The 25,984-nt window shown below is 40.3% G+C and overlaps 2 protein-coding genes across 2 annotated transcripts in view; both read left to right on the top strand.

Annotated features, from left to right (window-relative positions):
• Nucleotides 1-1,308: 1,308 nt before the first annotated feature.
• Nucleotides 1,309-3,707, top strand: LOC117548706. The gene is made up of 4 exons (XM_034220118.1): nucleotides 1,309-1,418; nucleotides 1,522-1,836; nucleotides 2,191-2,336; nucleotides 2,899-3,707. Exons 1-4 carry the CDS (start codon nucleotides 1,352-1,354, stop codon nucleotides 2,983-2,985), a joined length of 615 nt encoding a protein of 204 aa, XP_034076009.1. The 5' UTR covers nucleotides 1,309-1,351; the 3' UTR covers nucleotides 2,986-3,707.
• Nucleotides 3,708-7,512: 3,805 nt separating this feature from the next.
• Nucleotides 7,513-25,984, top strand: part of LOC117548417 (septin-9-like) — a 123,832-nt gene continuing 105,360 nt past the window's right edge. The window contains exons 1-2 of the mRNA XM_034219708.1: nucleotides 7,513-7,793; nucleotides 24,935-24,997. Coding sequence (XP_034075599.1) covers nucleotides 7,772-7,793; nucleotides 24,935-24,997 — 85 coding nt within the window. The 5' untranslated portion in view covers nucleotides 7,513-7,771. The remainder of the gene's footprint in view (nucleotides 7,794-24,934; nucleotides 24,998-25,984) is intronic.

The following is a 25,984-nucleotide window of genomic DNA, read 5'->3' as shown; positions in this document are numbered from 1 at the left end:
ATCAAGCCTCAAGTATCACCTCAATGCAAAACATATAGCAGCTAGCGTGGAAGCTAGCGTGGACGTTAGCCTCTTTTATCGCGTTCACACCAAAAAGAGCCGGTACTAAAATTAGTTCATGAGAACCTTTTTACCCCCACGAAAGTCCCTGCTAGAGAGCAGGGACTTTCGTACGGCTCTCTTGTGAGAAAATAGCTATATTTCTGATTGGCTGGGCGGATTGCAAACCACGCCCCGTAAAACTCCCAAAAAGTTTGGTGAAGCCGCCATTTTATTATCCTCGCATTAGCATTATTAGCATTAGCCCAGCGCAGAAAACGCAGAGAGACTAACTTATGGCAACACAAAATAAAACATGGGAGCGGTGGAGATGAGGAGGTGTCGGCGTTCTGGCGATTTACTCGGAAGGCTGCTGGGACTCCCCAGCAGCTTCTACTGAAGCCAGTCCCCAACTCCGGGGACTTCCGGCCGGGGACTTTTGGCGGCAGTATACGCCGTGAAGTGGTTTGCGGCCTGCCAGTAAACCCAAAGCAGAAGAAGAAGAAGTGACGTCAGCGGCTTAATTTGTTCTCATGAACTAAGTTCTCATGAACCTTTGTGGGAAAAGTACTGCGGTGTGAATGCGCCTAATGGTATACTAAAATCCATGTGAAAAAAATTGCTTCTCACTGTTCTTAGGTCAAATATTTATATGCGATTAAAAATGCGATTAATTTCGATTAATTAATTACAAAGCCTCTAATTAATTAGATTAATTTTTTTAATCGAGTCCCGGCCCTAATTAAAAGATAATATCTCCATTGCTGTTTTATTTCTCAACTCAAAATATTCAAGATTCAAAGGCTTTAAAGTAATATGCAGCTACAGTGTAGACATGGCAATGCAAATAAATTAAAAAAACTCCAACATTGCAACATAGTTATATTGGACATGAAATAATAAAACAAATTACACAATTGATTAAAAAAAATAAGAAAAAGTGCAAGAAGAAACAGAGTAGATTAGAAAAAGCAATGTTTTTTTTTCCTGTGTGAAAGTTGAATTGAAGTTTTTCTTTTTTTTCAACATTTGTTTCAAACACACTTTCTTCTTCTGCTACAGTTGACCCAGTGCAACTCCATAACCCATCATGTTGTGATAATATATTGCCTTAAGTGAGGTATATAATAGTCAAAAATGTGTTTGAACTTCCCTGCTGTCTAATCTCAGAAAATAAGAAACGTCAGACACTCTGATGTAGGTCACATGCTTCTGTTGTTGATGCATTTGGGGAAGTGGGTGAAAACACTCTCACATTTCCTACAGAGGAGTTAGAATTCAAGCTAACCTTTGTGGGACAGTCGCTGTCAGCATGTCCGCTGTCTGCTTAAAAATCATGACCATCCTCTGTCTCTCCGGCACCGCCATGAGTGACCCAGGTAAGACTGAAACTAGAGATTAATGTAAGGCAGCATTTAATAAAGCTTTATGAAATGTGAAGTGAGATGTAACAGATTAACAGGTTTGTGTATCTCTCTTTAGGTGGAGTGGTTTTGAAAGAGATTGGAAGAGATGTCACCATCCAGTGCAGAACCCCACAAAAAGACCAAGAGAGCCTGGCTCTGAAAAAAGGTCTCAATATGTCTGATGTTTTTTTCAACAGACATGACTCGGAAAAAGTGACCATTGCAATGGATTTCCAGGGCAGACTTCAGTACAACGGATTGTTCCCCAACATTGACATCCTCATCAAAAATGTGACTTCTAAGGACACAAATACGTACTGGTGCGTGTACAATAAGTTTGGGAAACCGGTAATCAAAAATGGAGAAGGATCTATTTTACTGGTGGTGAGAGGTGAGCCTTTATAATTTATGTGTATTCACAAACCTTCACAAACAGACTTAATTGTTGTCCTGTATAACGATATATGGCAACCATGAACCATGAGTTCTAAACTACCCTGAACAATCTGAATCGTTACTCTAATTAAATGTATTATGTCAACAGATTTCACATTAGGTTAGTTGGAAGCATTCATATTAAGTTTGAATAAAAATATTAGGTTCAACTTAATATTATTGCTTTTAACTTGCCTAATACAGTTATGTGACATTTAATTAAAGGCAACATTTCAGTATTTTCAGTGATGTTACTAATTCAGAGGGGAAAGGTATAAAATAAATCTAAATTAAAATTGTTTTTTTCCAGAACCTCGGACAGGCAGTTCGGTGCCGTGTGACCAATCCAACAACAACAACAACAACAACAACAACCTGATCCTGGTGTTGGTGGTGATCGGTGCTGCGGTGCTGCTCGGCATAATCATTTGCTTCCTCGTCTGGATCATCACCAAGGTACCTTTGTGTTTTACCGTGTGTTTCTGCATTTACCTATGACTCACAAACCCTTATGAAATGTTCAATTTTCCTGTTTTCTCATAGAAACACTCATAGACACGTTATTTGTGTAATTGTAACTGTGACTTTTACATATAGAATAGTGTCTGAAAGAGAGCAAGATCCTTTTTCATAAGCAACATGTTGAATATAAATGTAAATAAATACATTATTTACATCAACGTTTTTGTTTGCAGTGTGTGGTGCTGTTGAATTGTATTGCATTACCCAGACAATTGTTTCTCTTATTAGGGACATTTCTGTTATTTTGTCCAGCCTATTTTTCTACAGAAAGGTCTCCTTGTATGATACAATATAGTTTATACATAGATGTTAATATGTATATAAATATACACACACACACACACACACACACACACACACACACACACACACACACACACACCACACACACACACACCACACACACACACACACACACACACACACACACACACACGGACTCATTGTCCTACTGGCCTACATCTAACATGTTGACAACATTATCTGTTGTTTCCAGACCAAGAGCCTGCGATCCGCAAAGAAACCGAGAAGAGTCGCCACCAATGATGTGTACGAAGAAATGCGAGGCACAATCAGACGCTGAGGATGTGAACCGGCACGCAAGCGAGCCAAAACTCCACAATCTCTGCAGCACTGAGGCACAAGCGATGCAAGTGAAGCAAAGTTGCAACCCTGCATTCTCTCCAACACCTCTGCAAGCCTTCTGTGTGTCTGGCTGACAGTTAAAACAATAAGTTCCATGAATTTGTTAAAGGAACATCAGGGGAACAGCTGCACTGCCAGTATACATGTGGGCACAATGTATGTATAAGACAGCTATTTTGTTGTTGCACAAATATTACAGTGTCTAATCTGTTTCAGTGGCAAGAACTCAGACCTGACCTGATACGTAACCTTTGTTATGCTGGATTTCAGATTTTTTAAAGTTGTTTTGTACAGAGTTGTTTTTTTGCAGATGATTTACTGTTTGAATAAAGGCAGGGATAATGTGCCATATAAGATAGATACTATGTATTGTAATAATGGTAACTGTGATGTTGCTTCTACATAAATAGAACAATCAGGTGTGGAATTATGTCCATTTGAGGATTTTTTGATTGTTGACATTTGCAGTATGCCAAGATGAGCACTCCAGTGGTTTTGTGGTGCCTCACGATAATGCCAGCCGACACAAAGCACTTGTAATACCTAACATTTGTAAGGTATTTTTATTGTGTTGTATGTCCCTTGAGAGGCCTGTTATGAGGGAATTAAATGAAAGTCTATGTGATCTACAACAAATTGCAGATTTAAAAAAAAAAAAAATGTTAATAATTTCGTTTTAGGGAGAAGGGGTGCGATTAAATAAGAGTTAACTTCTCCCCTTTTCGGATGTGTAATTAAGTAGATTATTGTTTAGATATCATTTAGAATCAGTAATATTTTTGTATTTCAATTTGACACTGCTTAATTGTTATTGTATAATAATTCTCATGTTACATTTTTGTATTATTGTTTTGAACATTCGAAATAAATGTAATCAAATCAAATCTACATATCTACCTTCAATAATAGTACAATCAGATGAAAGAACGCTGACCCTTTGTTTATTCTGTGTTCAGGGTGAGAATTACACGCATGGTTTGGGTGTAAGCATAGCAATGGTTCACTATATATTTTCCAGTAATGCTAGATTTATGAGTGGTGCAGTGAAGATGTCTACTTCTGAGAGGGAAAACTCAAACCTTTAACCCAGCCACCCACAGATTCATCTCCGAGCTCCACTTTAGACTTTGGTGATTGATGAGCAGCACTGGAATTATGTGTATTACTGAAAAAGTGAACAGGTGGTGACATGAGTCAGTAACATACCTGGGTCTTACTGTAAACGTGCATTAAACACTGTCGAATGCATGACAATAAAACAAAGAACAAGCTAGATATATAAACCGTCTACCGTTTTCTAAATTTCATAATGTAAACATGGTTAAAGCCACCAACATCGAACATCAAATCAAACCGTTTGTCACAGTTTTTTGTGTTACACACTTCAACACATTTGATTTTATTTATCAACAAGTGGAAGAACCAACCTTTTGAAAACAGCACAATAATTTACAAGCGGTACCAGGTCGTGTCCAGCACATATTTTCACTAATGTACACACTGTATATTCAAACACTGTAACTCAAGCACCAGCTCCCACTGTAAAGTCAAGACAACTTGCATCAACACCTGAGTCCCAGAGACACTGTATGAGTCAACAATTAAATGTCACACATAGAGAACAAAATAAATCTCATGTTGTGGGAGCATACGAGTCGCGACAATGTTTACTTGTGCGGTATCAAGCTGTGACTCTTTCTCCATCCACATAGAAGCCGAAGCAAAAAGGTGAGAAAATGCATGCGGGGTATGTGTCAGAGTATAGTGGTGGTGAGAGTATGCACAAGCGTGTGTGGGTAAAGGGGAAAACTAAAAACAAGACAAACATAAAGCGAGACATAGGAGATGTGCATTGAGGTGAGAAGTAGCACACAAACGGAAACTAAGACCCCTCTTACAAGAAAGACAACATAAGCAGGTCTACAACAAGATGAGCATCTACACCACAAGGACACAGTTTCTGTACATCAAATAATTTTTGTTTCACCCAATTCAGACCAAGGTTTGTACGTGACCGCAGAAGAATCCTGATTGTGCAACTGCAGCTTTTTCCAAACCTGTCATAACTTGTAATAGGAAATACCAAATGATAAGGTACGGCAGAACGTTAGGTACAAAAATACTGTATAAGCACAGTGAGAGATAATAATCTGCCTCAGTTTTTACAGCCAATAAGAGCTGTGTTCACAAAACCAGAGGATATGACATTTTTACTTCAAAGCCACATTGAGGCCTAGCATCAGGTTTGATCATGAAAATGTTATTATTTTTTTTTCAGCTGTTGCAAAATATACTGTTTTCTGTAACATGTAAGAGTGGAAACTTTAACCTTCACTTGGCGCCTTTTCAGATGTTGGTGGGTGGGGGAAAAAGGTTTTGCTTCAACTTCCTTTTGATAAATCTTTTCACACTAGTCATATAATGTTTCAAAAGTTTAAGACATCTCCTGTATCTCTTGTTCACATTTATGGTTTTCACGTTAGAGCGTGGAACACAATAAGTCTATGGTCTAGGCCTCTTTACAATTACAAAGAGCAAATGGTTGTGTTAAATGTAACATAGATAATCCCGTATTGTGCATCACTTAATTTAATAATAACATATTAATTTATTTTATTTATTTATTATTCTTTTGGGCTTTGACAAACAGTGAGTTTATCCACACGTTTTTTTTGAGAAAAAGTTTGGGTTTTGTTGTGATGCAAACTATTTATTGGAGATTGCTTTGAGGGAAATAAGGCTAGGTTAGAAACTATATTTTCCAACACAAAATAACTGTAAAATCATCAATAACCTCAAAAAGATTCAGTAAGCCTAAAGTATCCTATCTTTATCTTCAAAGAGCTGTGTCAACCTTTTAAAAAAGAAACGCTTGCTCCGTCTCTCGTCCATGCAAAACACGCACCTTCATCTGATTTCTGAGAACTGAGATGACTCAATTAACTTTTTGTTCGACTGACTTCCCTTGAGAACCTGCATCTTCAAACGAGACACAGTGCCTTTAAAAAACACATTCTTTCTCATACAAAAATGTGTTTTTCACAGCCTTTTTCTGTTCAGTAGGACAAGCTTATGTTGGCCAATGTTAGAAAACTTGAGCTAGATATTTCTGTATAGTTGACATTACAGAATCAGTTTGGGGACTTTTTTATATATGTATTTATCAACAGCAAAACAATCACAGGATCGTTGAATATTTCGCTTTTTTAATGTCTAATGTGGTCTGAGTAAAACTGGTCCACCTGCAGCTGCCAGCTGTGTTGATGTGTTTTTTTTATTTCAGTAACAACACTGTGTGACTCATCAGCTAGTTATGTTTTCTCAGTTAAAGAACAATGACAAACATGCCCTAAAAAAAACCGATATTTGTTTTAGGGGAAATTGAAGGGTACCTTATGTAAAAAAATGGACAATCCAAGAACTGTCTTCATGTGGTTTTGCCTCCTAAATTATGTAATAGGTGTTTATGTAAATGTTTTAAAATGCTTGCCAATCATCTGCCCACTGATTAGACCCCAAATATGGATGGCATTAAATATGTGATGCTCGAGGTACAAACCTGAGCATGCTTTTAATGAACATGAATTATTTTAGCAATCCAACCTGAATAAATAATTCAGCCATCACTGCTGGTTATGTCAGATAATACCTGTGTTAATGCTGTGTTGAGCTGTTGAACAGACCAGAGATCAGTGTTAAGAAGGGAAAAAGCAGGCAGCAGCCACCAGAGGTCTCTGCAGCTCAGACCTGCAGCTCTCTGAGGCAGGATGTGGATTCAGGTCTAATGAACATGAAGCAGGTTGCCACAGGGTGACATGTGGAATTCAAAAAGGTTTTAAAGGCTGTGGGCACAGCTGACTATTTGAATAGATGTGGGCTAACTCAACACGTGACCCCACCCAACCACAACGTTTATACTAGAAACAGGACACACACACAGCTTTATCTCTGATTCCAGCTCCTTCACACACACACACACACACACACACACACACACACACACACAACACCACACACACACACACACACACACACACACACACACACACACACACACACACACACACACACACACAACACACCACACACACACACCATAAGCACAAACAAGGAAGAGTTGTATTTTATTAAGCTTTCTATTTTCTTCAATTTCATTTATTTATAAGGGTGATTGTAACGTTTTATAAGTTGTGGGATGACAGTTATTCATTCACATTCGTGGATGCCTCGTTTAAAAGTTGTGCAACAGATCAGATCTGGTTAATTTCAGGATGATTGAGCAGTCCAACGTATGTGTTGCTTCAAAAAGTCTTCCTCAAACCCCAAAGCCCCAATCAAATACTGTTTCAATGACTTTATTCCACCTCTAAACCCTGATACGTGAAAGCCCCCTTGGTTACAGTGGAACCACTCCCCCCCTTCACTGGGCGTGCGTCAGGAGCGCAGGTGTGATTGTATCCATTCCCAACAGACTGTCTCCCAAAGTGGTTCGTGGTCGGATTTAGAACGGGATTAAGTTCAGGAAGTTCAATAACAAGTGAATTTACCTGTGCGCCCAGGTGCGTAGTAGAGAGACAGAGAGAGAGAGACAGAGAGGAAGGGAGGTCACGAATAGCAACAACCGGGAAAAGTTACGGATGCAAACTTCCCATTGACACTCAGTGAGAAACCGGAGCGACTCATCAACTGTTAATCAGCGAATACAAGAGGAAACACCAACAACCATGAAGAAATACTCGTATCCAGGTAAGGGTGATGCTCTAACATAACATGTGGTGCGTTTTCTTTATACGATATCAGCCTATTTAAAGGCTAGTGTTGGTGTGTGAGTGCATGCGGCTGTCAGAGGGTTAAAGACACAGAGTGACACAACTAGGATTGACGTAATACAAGTAAATGTTTAACAGCATGTTGTTGTTTTTTTTATCACTGGTGCTTCACATATGTGAATATTTTAAAGCACTGTTCGGGCGAAGAGAAGGCCTTCACATGGATTTGTGGGTGTGGTTTGTAAAACATTTATTCTCCAAAGGCCAGAAGTCTTATTCTAGCCCTAAACACATGACATCATGACACAAAGGTGAGCTCATTCTTTAAAAGTCTTTATGCAACATTTGCATAAAGACATTTGTTGATAAGCCCTCCCTGAGTAACATAACAGATCAGCTGGGGACACTACATTTGACTAAAACATGGATGTATTTATTGGTGGATGAAAAAAAAGAGGTAACCATGCCATACTGTTTTGATCTTGAGACAGTTTGGTTGTTAATCTGTCTGATTGAGTTTCACTGTGCAGTTAATTCACTCATCCCCACTAACACCCGAGGAATGACTTGATTTATACATCTGCAACAAATCGACACAAGCCTGTTTATGAACATTATTCTGCGACTGCCTGGATGTGATTGCGGTTATTGCGTTTTATAGGGTGTGAGGTTATCTTAACTGGGGCTTTAAATAGCTTTTGCAGCTTTTCAAATATGTCTTGAATATTAGGACTGGGCAGGTACATTATTTAGCTGTCAAAGACTGTTTAGCAGAGAAATGTTTGCCACTTTGCAACAGTCCACCACTAAAATATGCATCCTGACTACTTCTAACATTCCTCTATCTCTTCCATCTCTTATCCTCAAACTCTTGATTTCTCCCACTCATTCTCTCCAGTGGGGCTGCAACTAGTGATCATTTTCTTTTTTGATAATCTCCTAATTGTTTTCTAGATTCATCAATTATTTGTATGGTCTATAAATGTAAGTAAATAGTAATAAATGTCCATTCCAGCTTCTTAAAGTCCAAGGTGTCTTGTTTTGTCAGTTGAAAAGATATTCAGATGAATATGTTATAGAACACAAAAGGCAGGAAATCCCTATATTTCAGAGGATCAAAATAGATATTGCATAAATAATAACTATAACGATTATTGGATTATGAAGTAGTTGGTAATTTCATCCTTACAATTATTCTATCAGTCGATGCTGCAGCCTTACTCTTCAGCACTGTTTACTATCACTTCCATCCTCTTCTGAGCCTCCTTTGCCCTTCTCCCCCCCCTCTTTCTCCCCCCTATAAGCTTCGGCTCAGTCCAGTGTACACAACACTATCCCCCGGAATGCGGGCTTTCCCGGCTCCTCTTCCCGAGTCTTTGTGTGATGGAGAGTCCGACGGTTTTCCATCGGAGCCAAGTGCATGTTGGGTCATGCCGGCTCTCCTCCACCTCCTCTGTGTGTGTGTGTTCTCCCCCTGCCGTGCGACGTGTGTGAAGCTGTCACATTCTTTGTCAGAGCCCTACTCGGGAAATTGTCTAATAACAAAGTGTGTGTGCAGGCTGATTTGTGTGTGTGTGAGTGTGTTGTGAAAGGCCCTCCTCACTAACATGTAGGGGTGTTTAGACAAGCATCAGAGATGTGGATGGTTGAGACTGAGGGAGGAAGGTCAGCTTGTGTGTGTGTGTGTGTGTGTGTGTGTGTGTGTGTGTGTGTGTGTGTGTGTGTGTGTGTGTGTGTGTGTGTGTGTGTGTGTGTGTGTGTGTGTGTGTGTGTGTGTGTGTGTGTGTGTGTTGTGTGTGTGTGGTGTGTGTGTGTGTGTGTGTTGTGGTGTGTGTGTGTGTGTGTGTGTGTGTGTGTGTGTGTGTGTGGTGTGTGTGTGTGGTGTGTGTGTGTGTGTGTGTGTGTGTGTGTGTGTGTGTGTGTGTGTGTGTGTGTGTGTGTGTGTGTGTGGTGTGTGTGTGTGTGTGTGTGTGTGTGGTGTGTGTGTTTTTGTACTCAAATACCCCCCACAAACTCGAGCAGAAAGATTGAGTATCTGGCCTAGTGAAAAAGGTCAGTTTTAGACCTTATGCATAGAAATGTGAGTCATCATGTCATCTTTTGAGGGGGGGGTTGTATACATGTGTCTGTGTTCACTCATGCAGTCGCTGCCAGTGGAGCCAATCCCCGCCTTGCACACCACTCCTTCACGTCGTCTGGATCAATGAGTAACCTGTTTGAATAACAGCCCATTCAAACACACACTCGGAGTCATTATTTTTCCAAGTACACTCCTCCCGGTATGTGCTTTTATGTCCTACTCAAAAACACACACATTCACACCTGATTCCACTATTTTACCTGTGTGACAAACGCCTCACTCCATGCTGCATTACGGTTTTTAGTGTGTTTATACTGGAGAGACAGCGAGGCTTTGATTTAGAGCCTACAGCTATTGTTGGATGGTGACTTGAAAGTCAAGCTATAAACTATGTTGAGACATATTTGCCCTGTCATCTAGCAGAGCATGCCGAAGATGGTCTAACCATCAATTTGACTTCCTAGAAGCCTGTGGATAATGGACTAATAAGGTATTGGAGCACGTGGACACAAACATACAGTATACTCTTTTATTATCTGAAATAGTGGTGTTAAGGAGCTACAGGTGCGACACAACTTTCAAAACCGGACACATTTGCTGACTGGTTGCTAACCTAAGACTCGAATGAATGAATGCATGATAATGAAAACACCAATATATAGATTTACCTACCTGTAATTTTAATAATCACCATTTGCTAAACACAGCTGTCGCTTAGCAAAGACACAGTACATTTATCAAGTTAAAGATTGTATCACATGGTGAAACATTGTGCATAGGGCTGAACCAATGGCAATGCTCTGTATGTAAAAAAATCAGATCTTTATTTAGCTCACCACTGTCTTCCTTGTACAAGTCAAGTATAGCTTTGCAGCTAAAGTAACATGTTCATTTCTTCCATCATTATTCTCATGACTCTACTTGCTCTCGTGCTGCAGACATTTTTCACTTAACAATTGTGGCATCTGTTAAGTGCTGAAAGTGTAGGCTAAAATCTAAAGTTGTTTTAAAAAAACGACACTTCATTTCAAACCTTTATTTATCCAGGTGTATCCCATTGAGATCATTGATCTCTTTTTCAAGGGAGACCTGCTCAAGTAGGTTCCACATGAAACATAAAAACATAAACAGAACAACAAAAAGGACATTTTACAGCATCATTACAGGGATTACAATTTACAATAACTATCCACATGAGCAGGTACCAACAGCTTCCGATTGAGTAGCATCCAACCGAGCTTTAAAAACATTTAGTGGCACCAGATTGCTCAGTTCCCATTTCAATTGCAGACTATTCCAAGACAGAGGAGCTGCGCATCTAAAAGCTATCTTCCCTAAGACAGTCCTAGCAGTTGGCACATTTAATAAAACTACAGTATGCGATCTCAGGCAGTAGCCACTTACAATTCGCCGTGAGATCAGGGAGCAGATGTAGGATGGAAGTTTCCCTAACATGGCTTTATATAAAAATCATAGACTGTATAAATCAGGGGTCCCCAAACTTTTTCCTGTGAGGGCCACATAACTTTTCCCTTCTCTGATGGGGGCCGGGTCAGTTTGTAACAGAAAAAGTGTGACGATCGCATGGGTGTTTAAACGTAAACATTTATTGTTTTCTAGAAAGCCACACATAACCAAATATTAATAACCCTTTCCGGGATCTTCACAGAAAAAAAGTCAGGAAATAAATAATAACACTATTAATGAAATAAATAACACTATTTATGAAATAAATAATAACCAAATAACCCTCTCTGGGTCAGTGGCGTTTTCTCCTGGAGGCTCCTGTTTTTTCGGATTGTAGTTATAATTTCAATAAATAAATAAAAACACTTTGTTTTGTTTCGATAATTCTCCTTTGCTGTGTGTTGCTGCCGGCCGTCTCTCCCCCATTCTCATTGAGTACTTTACAAAGAGTGAAACAGCGCCCCTCTAGATGTTATGGTGAAACAGTAGATTGCACTCTCTGTTGCGAGAGGAGGCCAGCCGAATCTGGCTTCCTTTGGTGAAAAAAATTGAGGGATTGACCAATCAGATGAGGCCCACGTGATGCCCCTGCCAACCTGTGATTGGTCAGGGCCATGCCAAGGGAAGCCAGCCGCCTCTTGCTTCCCTTCAGATGCGGCTGGCGGCTGGCGATTTGATTGGACACGGCCATCCAATCAAATCACATCAACATCAGTTTTAATACTGTAACTGTCATCACCGCCGTTAGAAATTATCAAGCAAATGAAGCATTATGGAGGGTGGAGATTTGGCGTACTTAATCAAACATAACATTACTAAACTTCCGCTACAGCAGCAACTACAAATTAAATCAGATGACAGGCCAATGCCCGCACTCGAGCTGTGTGTACACAGAGGGAAAAGGGAGAGAATCGGACGTTCAATGAGGACAATTATGTCCGAACGGAGTGGCTAACTGGAAGCGCTAAACTTCAGCGTCTATTTTGCTGGCCATGTCTTCTTTTTGACAAGGGTTCGTGCTCCCTGAACAATCCTTGGGCAACTTCAGGATTCATCGACCTTGCCAACCTGTCACGGGCAATTGAGAGGCACGGTAAATCCAAAAATCACATAGATTGTGTGATTGTCTGCATACATTAATAAGTAAAATGCTTAAATTAATAAGGAGAGAGTTTCAGCTGGAGAGTGCTTGCGGACCTGTCGGTTAGATAACAGGCGTGTGCAAGTCCTGCATCTGTGTGATACAAATGTGTGTCAAACGATACCGGGCGCTGTAATCACTCATCTGGTTACGTTATTACGTTTTGTTTGATTTTAAACAAACAAAGTCTTGGCTTTCAGAATATGAAACTTTTATTTCCAATTTATTTATTTCTCACTCGCAATCTGCTCTTCCGCAGCGCCGCCCCCCCCCCTCACTCCGATGAAATTATGAATGTAAGAGTATAGTAATCATAGATAACACGGCAGGGTCCGTTACAGTTTGTTTTCATCTGATTTCAATTAAACAAAGTTTTGGCTTTCAGAATATTAAACTTGTTTCGGCAAATTCAGATGATAAATACAACTTTGAAGCTTCGGCATAATTACAAGCGGAGAATGGCAGGCATAACAACAGCCGGTGTTTCTCGTGAGTGTTTTCCCCGGGAAACAAACATAATACACACAAACGCAAAATTACACAAGCACACACACGTATACACACAATTTCGCGAGCTTCCCCTCCAAACGAAAATATCTTCCCTCGGTAGTATTTTGATCATTTGCTCCACTAATAATCAATCAGATCGATGGATTCCAGAGAAGAGACAACTTTGAAGGCCTTTTTCTCAAAATGATGACTCGGTGACAGTCATTATATAATGTGACATATTTTGCTTAATATTTGAAGTACAAAAACAATCCTGATATCATTAGAAAGCTAGGAATCTCCTCTTTCCAACAGTGTATACAACTCAAAAGGTGTCTTCGGGTCAATGCGACTGATTTCGATAGAGCAGGTCACAACATTTTGACAGGGGCTAGTCTAGGATTCGCGTGGCCAGACTGAAAAAAATAAAAAAAATAAAAAATCATAATGCGTCTCTGGTATTGTTCAGGGGGCCGGGCCAAATGTGGAGGCGGGCCGTACCCGGCCCGCGGGCCTTAGTTTGGGGACCACTGGTATAAATGGACGTAGGGTCCGTGACGTCACCCATAGGATTCTGCAGAGTTGCCGTGAAGCCCTTAGTAGGCGGAGTCGGCCACTAACGGCTCGACAGTGACGTCAGAGTTCAACTCCCGCCTTCTCCAGCCTGCTCCAAATAAGGGCAAAGAGGCGGAGCCGAGGCGGGACCTCCTGCCACCGAGCTGGAAGTTCCAGAGCTAGCTGAAGCTACCAAGCTAAGCTAACATGCTCCCCATCTGCACGCTGCCGTCGCATTTTACGTTTCTAAGGTAAGCGGACATGAAACTATTCAGCAAAACTATAAATAATAATCGAAGTTATTGAGTTTTTAGCATAATACTTCAGAATCTTAAAACCCCTTAACGTTTGTATGCAATTGTGCTAAATTCAACACTGGAATCAAGCAAATATTAATATGTTTGCATGACATTAGTTATTTATATTTTGATATCACTTAACTATACGTTTAAGGCAAGGCAAGGCAAGGCAAGGCAAGGCAATTTATATAGCACTTTTCAACACAAGGCAATTCAAAGTGCTTTGCAAAAAATGAAAGAGATTAAGAAAATGGCATTTAAAATCAGTCATTAAAAAGAAAAGCTAATAAAATAAACATTAAAAGAAAAAATACATGGATAAAAGTTACAGTGCAGTCAATTAAACATTAAAAGAAAAAAGTACATGGATCAAAGTTACAGTGCAGTCTAAGATATGAATTGTTCAATTAAAAGCAGCGACAAAAAGAAAAGTCTTCAGCCTGGATTTAAAAGTAGTCAGAGTTGCAGCGGACCTGCAGGTTTCTGGGAGTTTGTTCCAGATATTTGGAGCATAATAACTGAACGCTGCTTTACCATGTTTAGTTCTGACTCTGGGGACAGAAAGCTGACCAGTCCCTGAAGACCTGAGAGATCTGGATGGTTCATAATTTAGCAGGTGGTCAGAAATGTATTTTGGGCCTAAACCATTCAGTGCTTTATAAACCAGCAGCAGTATTTTTAAATCTATTCTTTGACACACAGGAAGCCAGTGTAAAGACTTCAGAACAGGAGTGATGTGATCCACTTTCTTAGTGTTAGTGAGGACTCCGTTTAATACATTTAAGTCAAGCTAAGGTACATGTGATGGTAGCTAGTTAGTGCTCTTACCTGTGAGGCCTCCTCCAAACAGCATAATAACCAGACTGTATCATTAAAACTAAGTACCAGTTCTAGATCCTTGACTTTAGACAAACAATTCAAAAGACAAAATGTATTTAAAGACCAATCTTTATTTGAATGTGCCTCTTAACCTGAGATATTAGTTATACAGTAATAGTATTGACAATCTAAAAAAACTGAGCAACTCAACAGTCAACTTTATGTTTCTTATTGTCTAAAGCATTTATTATTTTCATTTTCCCCCTCTCATATTCAGTGCGGACGGATTGAGACAGCGTGGTGTCCAGAGAGCTGCTGAGACTTCAGGGAGAAACCTCCGTGTGATGGACGTCCTGTCTGTTGGTGTGGAGAGGACTGAGGGTCTTCCCTCTGCGAGGAGGACTGAGGGTCTTTCCTCTGCGAGGAGGACCAGGCCTGATGGAGGAGCCCATGCTGGGCACAGCTGATACCAACTGCACAGGCCTAGTCTGTCACTTTATTTGACTAAATGTGTTTACTTATACATTTAATAGGTTTACACCTTCTGTCCATATGTGCTTTTTATTTAAAACATTTGATTAACTTTTGGTTCACATTTCAATAAATTGTATTTGTATTTGCACTCCTTTCGTCCATCATTCTTACTGAAAATGTTAGATTACACATTCACATCTGACTGAAGATTGGCCCCATTTATTTGTGACGTTGCAAACTCTGCGGGACAAGGCACAAGTGATGTGAAGCTCATAAAGCGAGGCAAATAGAAATAATCAGCGGATGGAGTGTAGATGTGGAAATAGCTGCATTCGATCAGCTGACTGTTTTTACAATAAAAGTAGTTTCTTAGTGAATGTCCTGTACTGGTCTTAAAATCTCATAACATCAGCTTTTAATGTTCCTCTTGGATGTTCTTCTTGACCCTCAGAGAAGGAGAAAATGTCGTGTCTTTCAGGCATGTCCTTTCCTAACAAAAATGACAGGAAACATAAAACATATTATTGCAGAACAAGTGTGTTATTTATGAAAGCGGTGTGTTTGTGTGTTTAGGGGCTGTAGATATAATTATTTTGTAATTGTAATGTTTTTTTGTTTTTTTAACAGTGAGCTACAAAGACAATCAGATTATGAATGAACAGTATGAAGTTCATCAACATTGAAATGTATGTTATTATCAAAATAATATTTAACACTTACCGCATTCATGCACCGTCTGTTTTAACCGCAGAGCGAGTCACAATAGTCCGATATATAAGCATGAAGAACAAACAACCACGGCCGGCTACAAGTTGTGTTTCCTGGATGAGCTGAGCAGGCAGAGTCCCTGTAGCTAGCTTCACGGAGCAGGTAGCAGAGAGACAAGAAGCTAACAGCGGCAGTCACTTCACAGAGCCGTCACTCAATGTGACCACGCCCTAATTTATGCACAAACTTTAAGACCTAATATAAATAAAAGGGTCGTGTTAGAAAACAATTCACTCACAGATCCATAATCATGAAGGTGGAATCTAACTATATCGATAATACAAATTTATGGAGCCAGGGGTAGAAACATGTTTTTTTCTGCTGTAAAATTGGGCATTTTAACATGGGGGTCTATGGAAATTGCTCCTTTCTGCAGCCATCGCCTATCGGCCAATATATGAACTGCAGTGTGTGGCACTTCCTTATTGGCTTCCCGGCTCTACCCCACAGTTTGCCGCTTAATAAAAATGTACCAGTGACTGAGCCTCCGTACGGTTAGTGAAGGCAAACCAGCCCTTGCATACAGGGTACAGTGATGGGTTAATGCTTTACAGTTTGTCACAAATCTTAGTGCGCTGTGATATGCAGCATCTAACTTGACCAGGCAATTGGCAGGTGCATTCATTCACTTGGGGCAATGGGCAAGAAATAGAACACCGTGTAACATCTGACTACGGCAGAAAGTGTACTTCCAACTCTAGGAATAAATAAGACTTAAGTGCAGTACAAGAACAATGCTGCTCCTGTATCTTCTAGTCCTCTACATGGATAAGTGTTGGTGATTTGGCTGGGAAATGCAAATTCAGCATCAGTCTTTTAGCACAATATCTTGTATTTAGCCATCCAGATTTACATGGTTCACACATTTTTACATTTCAAATGGTAGTTTAATAAGCCAGCTAACTACAGTTGTTCAGATTTGTTTTGTTCAATTTTGGTTACTTAGTGTTACTGTAAGTCTTGGTTGCTAAGTGATACTGTAAGTATTGGTTGCTAAGCAGCTGTGATTGACAGACCATCTATTTCTGAGGGGCAGTTAAAATAAGACTTCACTCTCCCCGCTCCTTCCTGTCATGAGATATGCAAACTGCTCAGAGCTGCAAATTGTTTGTCAATAGTTTTGTCTTCATTGCAATGAACACAGTTAAAAAACAAAACAATAAATGTGTCCAGAATTATCACACATTTTTGGTGTTAACTTTGCCTTTTTTTGTAGTTTATTAGAAAAACATAAAATGACAGGTGTTGCAATGCTCACAAACAGAAGTAGGCGTGATTCAGTGTTGACTGCCATTAGTCTAACAGTTATTTCTTTAGAGATAGATAGTAAAGAAAAAACGGTGTTTGTGCACAGAGCTCAAATGCATGTAACTCATTCATAACTTCTGCTTTTGCCACACTATACTCCACATACAGTGTTATTGATACACTCAGGAATGTGGACTTCCCCTGATTGCAGAGTCCTGTGTCTGCTGTGCGTGGTCCTCCCCTCTCAGCCGTGTGGAGCCGGCTCTGAAGTGTCCACTCCGCTCCTCTGTGTTTATTATCTGCAGCCAAGAATGCAGCCTGTGATGCTGCTGGTGGGGGGGGGGGGTACATCAACTGATACAACAGACTGCCTGTACTGTAGGCCCGGGGCCAGGAGAGAGCCCGTAAAAAGATAATGGCAGGCTCACAGAGGTTCTGATGTGTACTGGAACACGTGTGGTACAGTAATAAAGTGCACGGACAGGCTACATTATATTTAAAGCAGCTGTGTTAATTAGAAACTCTTGACTTGAAAGTGATCTTAAATCCAAGTCATAATACGATACAGTAATACTTTAATGGTCAGATCAAGTCTGAAATTTGACTTGCATCACAGTAGCTCCATGTGTAACATCAACATAGACAAATATCAAGACACAATACATGAACAACAAACAACATAACAGCACAATCACTGAGAGAAAACATGCTCAAAGACCCTTTAGCGTGCGTTTGATGTAGGATTCAGCTCTGTATTTACTGTGAGGATTGACTGGTGCACAAAGGAGCGCTTCAGTCTGACTTTATTGAATCGCGGGACCCTGTATCTCCGATTAAGCAATCTGATCAATATAACATTTTGATAAGACGGATTATACCACTAAAGGAAAAAGTCTGTACATGTGGAGGTTGCTTCACCTGCAGGCCACATATCCCACACACTGTACCTCGGCTGTTTGGCAGGAGCAATGTGTCTTGTCTTGACATGAATGAATATTTTTATTGCAAAAACTTTAAGTGTTAGTGAGTCATATCTTTTCAGAGAGCTCGTTGGAGCGGAGCATTTGCAAGATAATGCATGTTAGCTGTGTGCAAGCCTTGTTGGCAGAACACAATCTCTTTATATCACTTACAAAAAAGTAGTGTCCAAGATAATCACCTTTTATAACATATTAATTACCTGGGAGTGGTATGAACTTTATTTGTAGTAACCGAACTCTACAGATGGTGGCATGCTTACTTTTCAGTTTCATCAACCCTATTATGCATGATAGTTCAGAAACTGTTGAGTGATTAGACACAGCTTTAGAAACATATCATTTAGATAATGATAACTTACAACATTTTATTTGTAAATGTTTAAACAAGACCTGTCTTTGTGGACACATGATTGTGTATACACCTGATCCTTGTGCATAAATGTTACAATTCGAATGCTACTGTGACATATAAAATAATCTAAAATACATGCAGAACACATCTGTAAAGCATATGCATCGCTCATCCTGTGTTTATTGCTTTATTGCAAAGATGAAAAGATGATAGTCACCACTGCTGAAACTCAAGGATTCGAGGATCATTTAATGTCATTTTGCAACACAGAGTTGCACAACAAAACGCAGTTTGTAGTCCATTTATGATCCACAAAAAAACAAGATGGAAAAAAAAGCAATAGTGTATTCGTTTTAATTTCATTTTCATCAGTAGGAATGAAAGCAGCAGCTACAAAACCAATAGTGAGTTTTCTGGGCTTTTAAAATCTTAAATAATCTTTCTCCCTGTCTTTCTAACATTTCTCAACATGCACTCAACCGCTCACTCACTCAATTGTTCACCTATAACATACAGTAACTACACGTTTCAGCCTATAAAGCTCTATGGACTTTTAAACAGCCTCTAAAACAGGAAGGCTGATCCTTATCTTCCACACCAGCATTGTTTTATAGAGTGCCGCAGTATCCTGTCTAACCCTGGTTTTATATAAAGTGACTTGGGCTTGTGTTTGCATTGTGAAGAGTACAGAAAGGTGTGTGTGTGTGTGTGTGTGTGTGTGTGTGTGTGTGTGTGTGTGTGTGTGTGTGTGTGTGTGTGTGTGTGTGTGTGTGTGTGTGTGTGTGTGTGTGTGTGTGTGTGTGTGTGTGTGTGTGTGTGTGTGTGTGTGTGTGTGTGTGTGTGTGTGTGCGTGTGTGTGTGTGTGTCAAAGCGGTGTTGGTTTCCAATGAGCGTGGTGAGTGAGGAATAGGTCTGTGTTGAAAGTGCAAAGGTAGGAAAAGGTGTTGCCGGTTCATACCTTTGGCGCCAGAACAACGGCTATTCATCTGGGAGGAGTGCAGTTTAGGGTCACAGCCATCTTTCCTCGATGTGTGACTGCATGTGCATGTCGGTGTATGTGTGTGTGTCTGTGTTTGGTGTGGTCCTTACTTATTATGAATACAATCTCAAAACAATCTTGAAAAATGGCAGTCTTGTCATTCAGGCTGTCTTGCTTTCTTTCTTTTTTCCCACCCACTCTGCTCCCAGCTCTTTCACAGGCAGAGTTGTGAAACGGTGTGTTTGCCGCGCACCCTTAACATGTGTAATGAGGGCCATAAAAGCACAAAGGAACAGATGGGTGAGCGGACAGACGGATGAGGAAGGAAATGAGGAATGAATGATGTTGACATTTTCACAGTGTGACATTTTGACGAAACAAACAATTGTGATATATTCGTCCATAGAGCCTTCCGATTCAGTATTTATGAAAGAGATTTAGGACATGTCCTTTAAATTAGATTGGATTGCTCAAAAGGGGATTGTTGAAAAATGTGTTACAGGATTATAAAAGAAAAGGAGATGCAAGAGATAAATGAACAATGAACGAAGGGAAGCACGATCAGATTTTATAAATAACTTTTTGCTTTCTTTTAATAAAAAAAAAAAATATGACTTGGTTTACATTTTGGATTTGTATCTTGAGCATATTGATTTCTCATGGCTCAATGAATACTCATAAGAGTCAGCACAAGTTGCCTTTTATATTGTCAAAATTAATTTAGAAATAATGAATGAATAAAGTAATGTGACTGGAACGTTTTTCATTGGCTAATCCTGTGAATAAAACACAGTATGGTTTCACCTATCACGAAAATGCAGGTTAAAGTGATAGCTCACTTACAAGTGTGTGAACCAGAAGGAATGATAGAGGGAACTACAGCAGGGATTAATAAATAAGAAAACACATATTTCATCATGTTTAAAATTGTGTGTACCACAAAGTTGATTAATGTTTTGGATTGAAACACCTCCAGGACAAAGACCGCGAAAAGCACCTCTCTGTAGCCCCTCACAGACCACCAAAGGACGGACTACAGACCTCCAGCATGTCTCCCTAACATGGGCACTTCCATAACCTTGCACACCGTGAGACCCCGGGCCCCCGACTTAAGCACTCCCCCACGGACTAAACCCAGATGATCACACCCTACAGAACCTCATGCCCCTGGTAACACTAAAAGGGGGGTGGATTTTGCGGTGCTTTACCGTCCGCCCATCAGCATCCATATCTAAAACTAAAGGGAAGGTGGAAGTCGCAAATGACAGATGAAAAGGCTGGGAAATAAATAAACGAGGTAAACATCCTTCACCATGCTCAAATAAAACATGCTGTGGCCTCCTTTTGCAAACACACAAATCTCAGGTAGTTGTGTGTGTGTGTTTGTGATTTAGACAGACAATACATTTTGTAAATCACTCCATCCTTGGGTGGCTTCATTTGTGTGCGTGTGTGTGTGTTAGCTCTTGTGTTTCAAGTACGTTTAAGTGCTGCACCCTCTGCCCTCTGTTTACCTGCTCCAGTCAACTGAGACCAATAACTAATCTATTGACATGTTTGTCCAGGCATAGCCGTGCACTTGACCAGTCATGTCACACACACACACACACACCACACACACACACACACACACACACACACACACACACACACACACACACACACACACACACACACACACACACACACACACACACACACACACACACACACATACACACACACACACACACATACACACACACACACACACACACACACACACACATACACGGCTATGCCAAGCTGTGCAACTGACATCAATCAGTTCAGGCCTATAGCAAATACACAGGCAGCAGTGCAATAACTCGGGTCCACAATATGACTTCAGGCAATGCTCAAAGCAGTTTTTTCCTTGAGCATAAACACTGGTTTCTTTCTTTTCATGTGTCATGTGCACGTAATGACCTCCGTTGTTCATAGCAGTGTCATAAGGCAAATATGACCTCGGAAGATTACAAATCGCCTTAAGGGGAAAAAAGACATGAAGCTGAGTGTTGGGAGGTTTTTATGAAACCTGTTCCCCTGTGATATGTGTGTGTTTATGTGTGTGCTTTGTGGGCCCAGACAAGACTGAGCAGGTTAACACACATAAACACTCATACACATACACACCTTTGTGCCAACATACAGTTTAACTTTTCAGATGTCACTCTTTTAGTTTGTATTTAAGCTCACTTCAGTTCGCCGACATGATTTGTGTCTGTCAGTACTTTGCCCTCACTTTAAACCATGCAGCAAATTATAACTCTTAAATGCCAAACATAATTTAATCAAGATAACTAGGTGTTGTGTTGTCATTGCTTCGGCGCTCCAGGACTTTGTTGCATTTGTAAACGTTGGTCAAATTAGTGTGTGTGTGTTCGTTCACATCGCCTCTTTCAAATGGTATTCCCAGCTAGAAGAGTAAAGGTACAGGCATGCTTTTTGGCTGCAAGGCTCTACAGATTTGGCTGCCTCTCATTTGTTCCATCATGTTTCCATGAAGCTCTAAAACACACATAAAAATATAAGCACTCGCATATCAAACTGATGGTGCTATCACATGGGTCATTGCAGATTAATGATTTGCACTTAAAACAGGAAATAGTGATTTAAAAAGTCAAAACAATTAGTCAATGCTTCCTCTCCGAACCAACAGTGAAGCCAGAAGCTGCTCTGTTACTGACATGTATGCCCATTTCTGATTAATACTTACTGTTAAAACAATTTATATTTATGTTGACATTTTAAGTCAGAATGGTCTAAGGACATTATTTAAAACTCCGTAGATAATTATGGACGTAACTCAAACAACAAAAAGGAACATAATACTAAACAGCCTGACTCATGTCTCTTTTAATAAAGCAGGTGTTGGATGCACTGCTAGTTGAAAGATGATGTTAACCTGTTTTGCAGGAGCTCAGAAATTACAAGTGTTTTCCATCGCAGGGCATGGATCATTGCCTTTAAACAAAGACATGTTTTGTTAAGCTGCTGTGTACTGGCTATGCTGCCTGTTCTGTTTATTGATTATTGTGGAACAAATAGGATTGTTGTCGGTATCAGAGTAACAGTAGTATATTGTATACAGAGTACATTTCTCACACAAGGTCTTTTAGATGTTGTGTTTACTGCCATTACCACAATATTTTAGTGTGGGTTTTTGCCACTTTTGGTTTATTATTTATAAAGACTTGGTTCATATGACCCGTTGTCTGACCTCAGTGGTAGGCAACATAGTTGTTAAAGCTGGCCAATCATGGTACAGTATGTGAATGTCGGATTCTCCTTTTAAGGTACTGACTTTTTAGCGGGAGCTCTTCAGTATTGTTTTTTTGGTGGCACTTGTTTGACTTCATAGCTGTCTCCAACTTTGAGTTGAAACCAATAACAACACAGACAGAATGTTTGCTGGCAACATTGGCACACATTTGACTCACCAGCTACCGGATGAATGTACCTCATCTGAACAGCAGACTGGATGAGTCGCAAAAAAAACAAGAGTGTGAGTGATCTTAGGAACAGGAAACCATAAATGTGAACCCTATGGTGCTGCTAGAGGGGGATCACCAAAGTAGTTAGGGTTTATTGTAAGCGGACAGTGAATATTTGTACAAAACTGTGTGGCAATTCAATAATTGTAGAAATATTTTAGTCCACAACAAAGATATGGAAAAAACAACTGATTTAATAAATCTGAGTCACACATCCGAATAAACAACAACAGAGCTGTCCTTGTTTGGATCATCCTTCCCTCATGCAGTGGCTGGTGATTCAGCAAACACACACACAAACACACACCACAAACACCAGAGATGATCAATGAGAGATTACCCGGAGCATTCCACCAGTGTCAGGGCACAGAGGGTCAGCCAGGAGGACGAGTCGTTCCTCTGAACCAGCCGGTGTCATGTTGGGCCTGGCTGTGGGAGACGTTAGATGAGCATGAATGAGGCTGTACAAAAAGCTAAACATACTGGAAAATGACCAGAAGATTAACGTGTTACTATAACAGTGTCAGGTTTTTTCTGGGGTTCTCTCAAAGTGACAAATGTGTCTCCTTATTCTCAGTTGTTTTGTGAAATGTTCAAATCAATATGAGATAACCGGGTCTTATTACATTTCCCCTGAATATTCTCAACTCTTATTGACCCTTTCTGTGATTACCACTTGGACTTTTAAGCTTTAATGCACACTGAGTAATGTTTTTCCCCCAGGCTCAACAATAGTTAGGATGCTCGACGACTGTTTAAAGACAACCCCAGACATGTATTCTTGGTTTGGTAGACCTCAAGAAAGGTCCAAAAAGTAAAAACATTTAAATAAAAAAAGAGAGCAGCATGGTCATGACCGAAAGAACAAGATCGCGGATACAAGCGGTCGAGATGGGTTTTCTCCGCAGGGTGGCTGGTGTCTCCCTTAGGTATAAGGTGAGAAGTTCGGTCATCAGGGAGGGACTCGGAGTTGAGCCGCTCCTCCTTCGCGTCGAAAGGAGCCAGTTGAGGTGGTTCGGGCACCTAGTTAGGATGCCACCTGGGCGCCTCCCTAGGGAGGTGTTCCAGGCACGTCCAGCTGGGAAGAGACCAAGGGGTAGACCTAGGACCAGGCGGAGGGATTATATCTCTTCGCTGGCCTGGGAGCGCCTCGGGATCCCCCAGTCAGAGCTGGTTGATGTCGCCAGGGAAAATAAAGTTTGGGGCTCTCTGCTGGAACTGCTACCCCCGCGACCCGACCACGGATAAGCGGGAAAAGATGGATGGATGGATGGAGAGGGCAGCATGGTCTACCTATGTTAATACAAACATTGCCACACAATTGTAGTGGGATATAAGTGATGATAGAGAGGGTTTCTTTTTGTAAAAGTCTATACATTATTTACCTTGAAAAAGTGTTTGAGTTCCAATCACCGTAAGTTACTTAACTGTACATTTTTATAGTGGAAGAGAAGTCACACTGTGCCACTCAGTTTGATTTCTACCCTATTCATCCTATCCATGCATTCTTTCCATCATGCAAGTTTGATCCTAATCATTTCCACAGCATCCTCAAAGTAATAAAAATATAAAAGCCACAATGAAATTGAGATACAAATCTGGCTTTCCTTCAGTAACCAAATGTCATTTTCTCGGTGGTCAAGCAATAATAGTGATCATTTAAATATCGGCTGACTTTGGTTTTCCACATGACAACTGTGGAGAATATGGCCTAAAGGGGAATGCGAAGGAACTGTTTTCCACTTGGTGTTTATGTATGTTTTGTAGCATTGTTAAGTCTTTTATAGGACAGGCAACAACCAAACCTGCCACTCGAGGTGTTTATCATGTATTCTTCTAATGGTGAGCTTCTTGTTGATGAATGTGCAATGCCACTACTGTTGATTGTAGTACAGTTTCTCTAGACTTTCCAGATAATGATACTAATTTGTCCTTTCCCCCCCCCTTTACAGTGAGATCAGTCAGTGCTCGGACAAGGAGAACGGACAGGGAGGGATCTGGCATCACCAGTCCCAGTAAGTAGACTGCACCACTGTCATTTCCATCTACACATACCAGTCCATTCTCTCTGCAGGATTTGTACTGTTGTACTTAGAACAAACACACATTTAGTGCATCCTGTCCACTGATAAGTCATAGTCAGTCATACATGCTCTTTTCCAGTTTCTATTTAATCACTGCCTGTTCCTGTAAAGCATTACGTAATTCACTGTCATTGACCTTCAGCAGAGGGATGTGGTAGGTAACACTAAGGGCAGAGAAGGTACTGTTTCCTGTAGGGATAACAGCTGATAGCATGTAAACATCAGATTACAGCCTCAGTGACAGTGCAGTGTCCTAAAGTGTCCTGACTAACCGTCTGTATATGTGTGTGTGTGTGGGTGGGTGGATGTGTTTGTTCAGTCTCTACGTGCAGAATTGTGTGCCTCTTTCTTGTCTACAAAGGACATTTCAAACAAAATTCCCAAAGCTATGAAAGAAAATGTTATATCGTAAAATCAGTTTATCTGTGAACAAGATTAAATGATAAATAAATAAATAAATACATTTAATTTATATAGCGCTTCTCATCTGCCAAGACAAATCTCGAAGTGCTTCACAACAAGGGATACTGATACACTTTGATAACAGTAAAAGAGCAGCTGCATCTCTTCCGTCACTCTGGTTAATCCACACGTCTTTGGTACTTATTGTATTACTTTTAGTTTTAAATATTGTTGCCTCTGTCCGTCACTGTGTTGCGTCTCTATATTCTTTTAAGGCTTCTGGTGCAATATTTTTTGCAAGAATCAATTATAATTATTTTAGCAGTACCTTTTAAAACAGGTTTCCTTCAGAGCTTTTAATTAGCTATTTCCAAACATGCATAAAAAGAAGAAGACTTGCTATTGTGTCTTTTGTGCCCTTCTTTGTGTCAACATGCATGTGTGTGCGTGTGTGTGTGTGTGTGTGTACACAGTATTGGCATGCAAGTTAAATCTGTGGCTGTGGCTCACCACCGA

The sequence above is a fragment of the Gymnodraco acuticeps genome, unplaced genomic scaffold, assembly GCF_902827175.1.
Source record: "Gymnodraco acuticeps unplaced genomic scaffold, fGymAcu1.1, whole genome shotgun sequence".
In the NCBI taxonomy this organism is placed as follows: Eukaryota; Metazoa; Chordata; class Actinopteri; order Perciformes; family Bathydraconidae; genus Gymnodraco; species Gymnodraco acuticeps.
This window is presented reverse-complemented; position numbering and strand designations above follow the sequence as displayed.

Excerpts from the sequence above, each read along its gene's own strand:
- LOC117548706 (XM_034220118.1), top strand. The coding sequence starts at position 1,352 with ATGTCCGCTGTCTGCTTAAAAATCATGACCATCCTCTGTCTCTCCGGC. Across the intron at positions 1,419-1,521 it reads CACCGCCATGAGTGACCCAG|GTGGAGTGGTTTTGAAAGAG; the intron begins GTAAGACTGAAA and ends ATCTCTCTTTAG. Across the intron at positions 2,337-2,898 it reads TCGTCTGGATCATCACCAAG|ACCAAGAGCCTGCGATCCGC; the intron begins GTACCTTTGTGT and ends TGTTGTTTCCAG.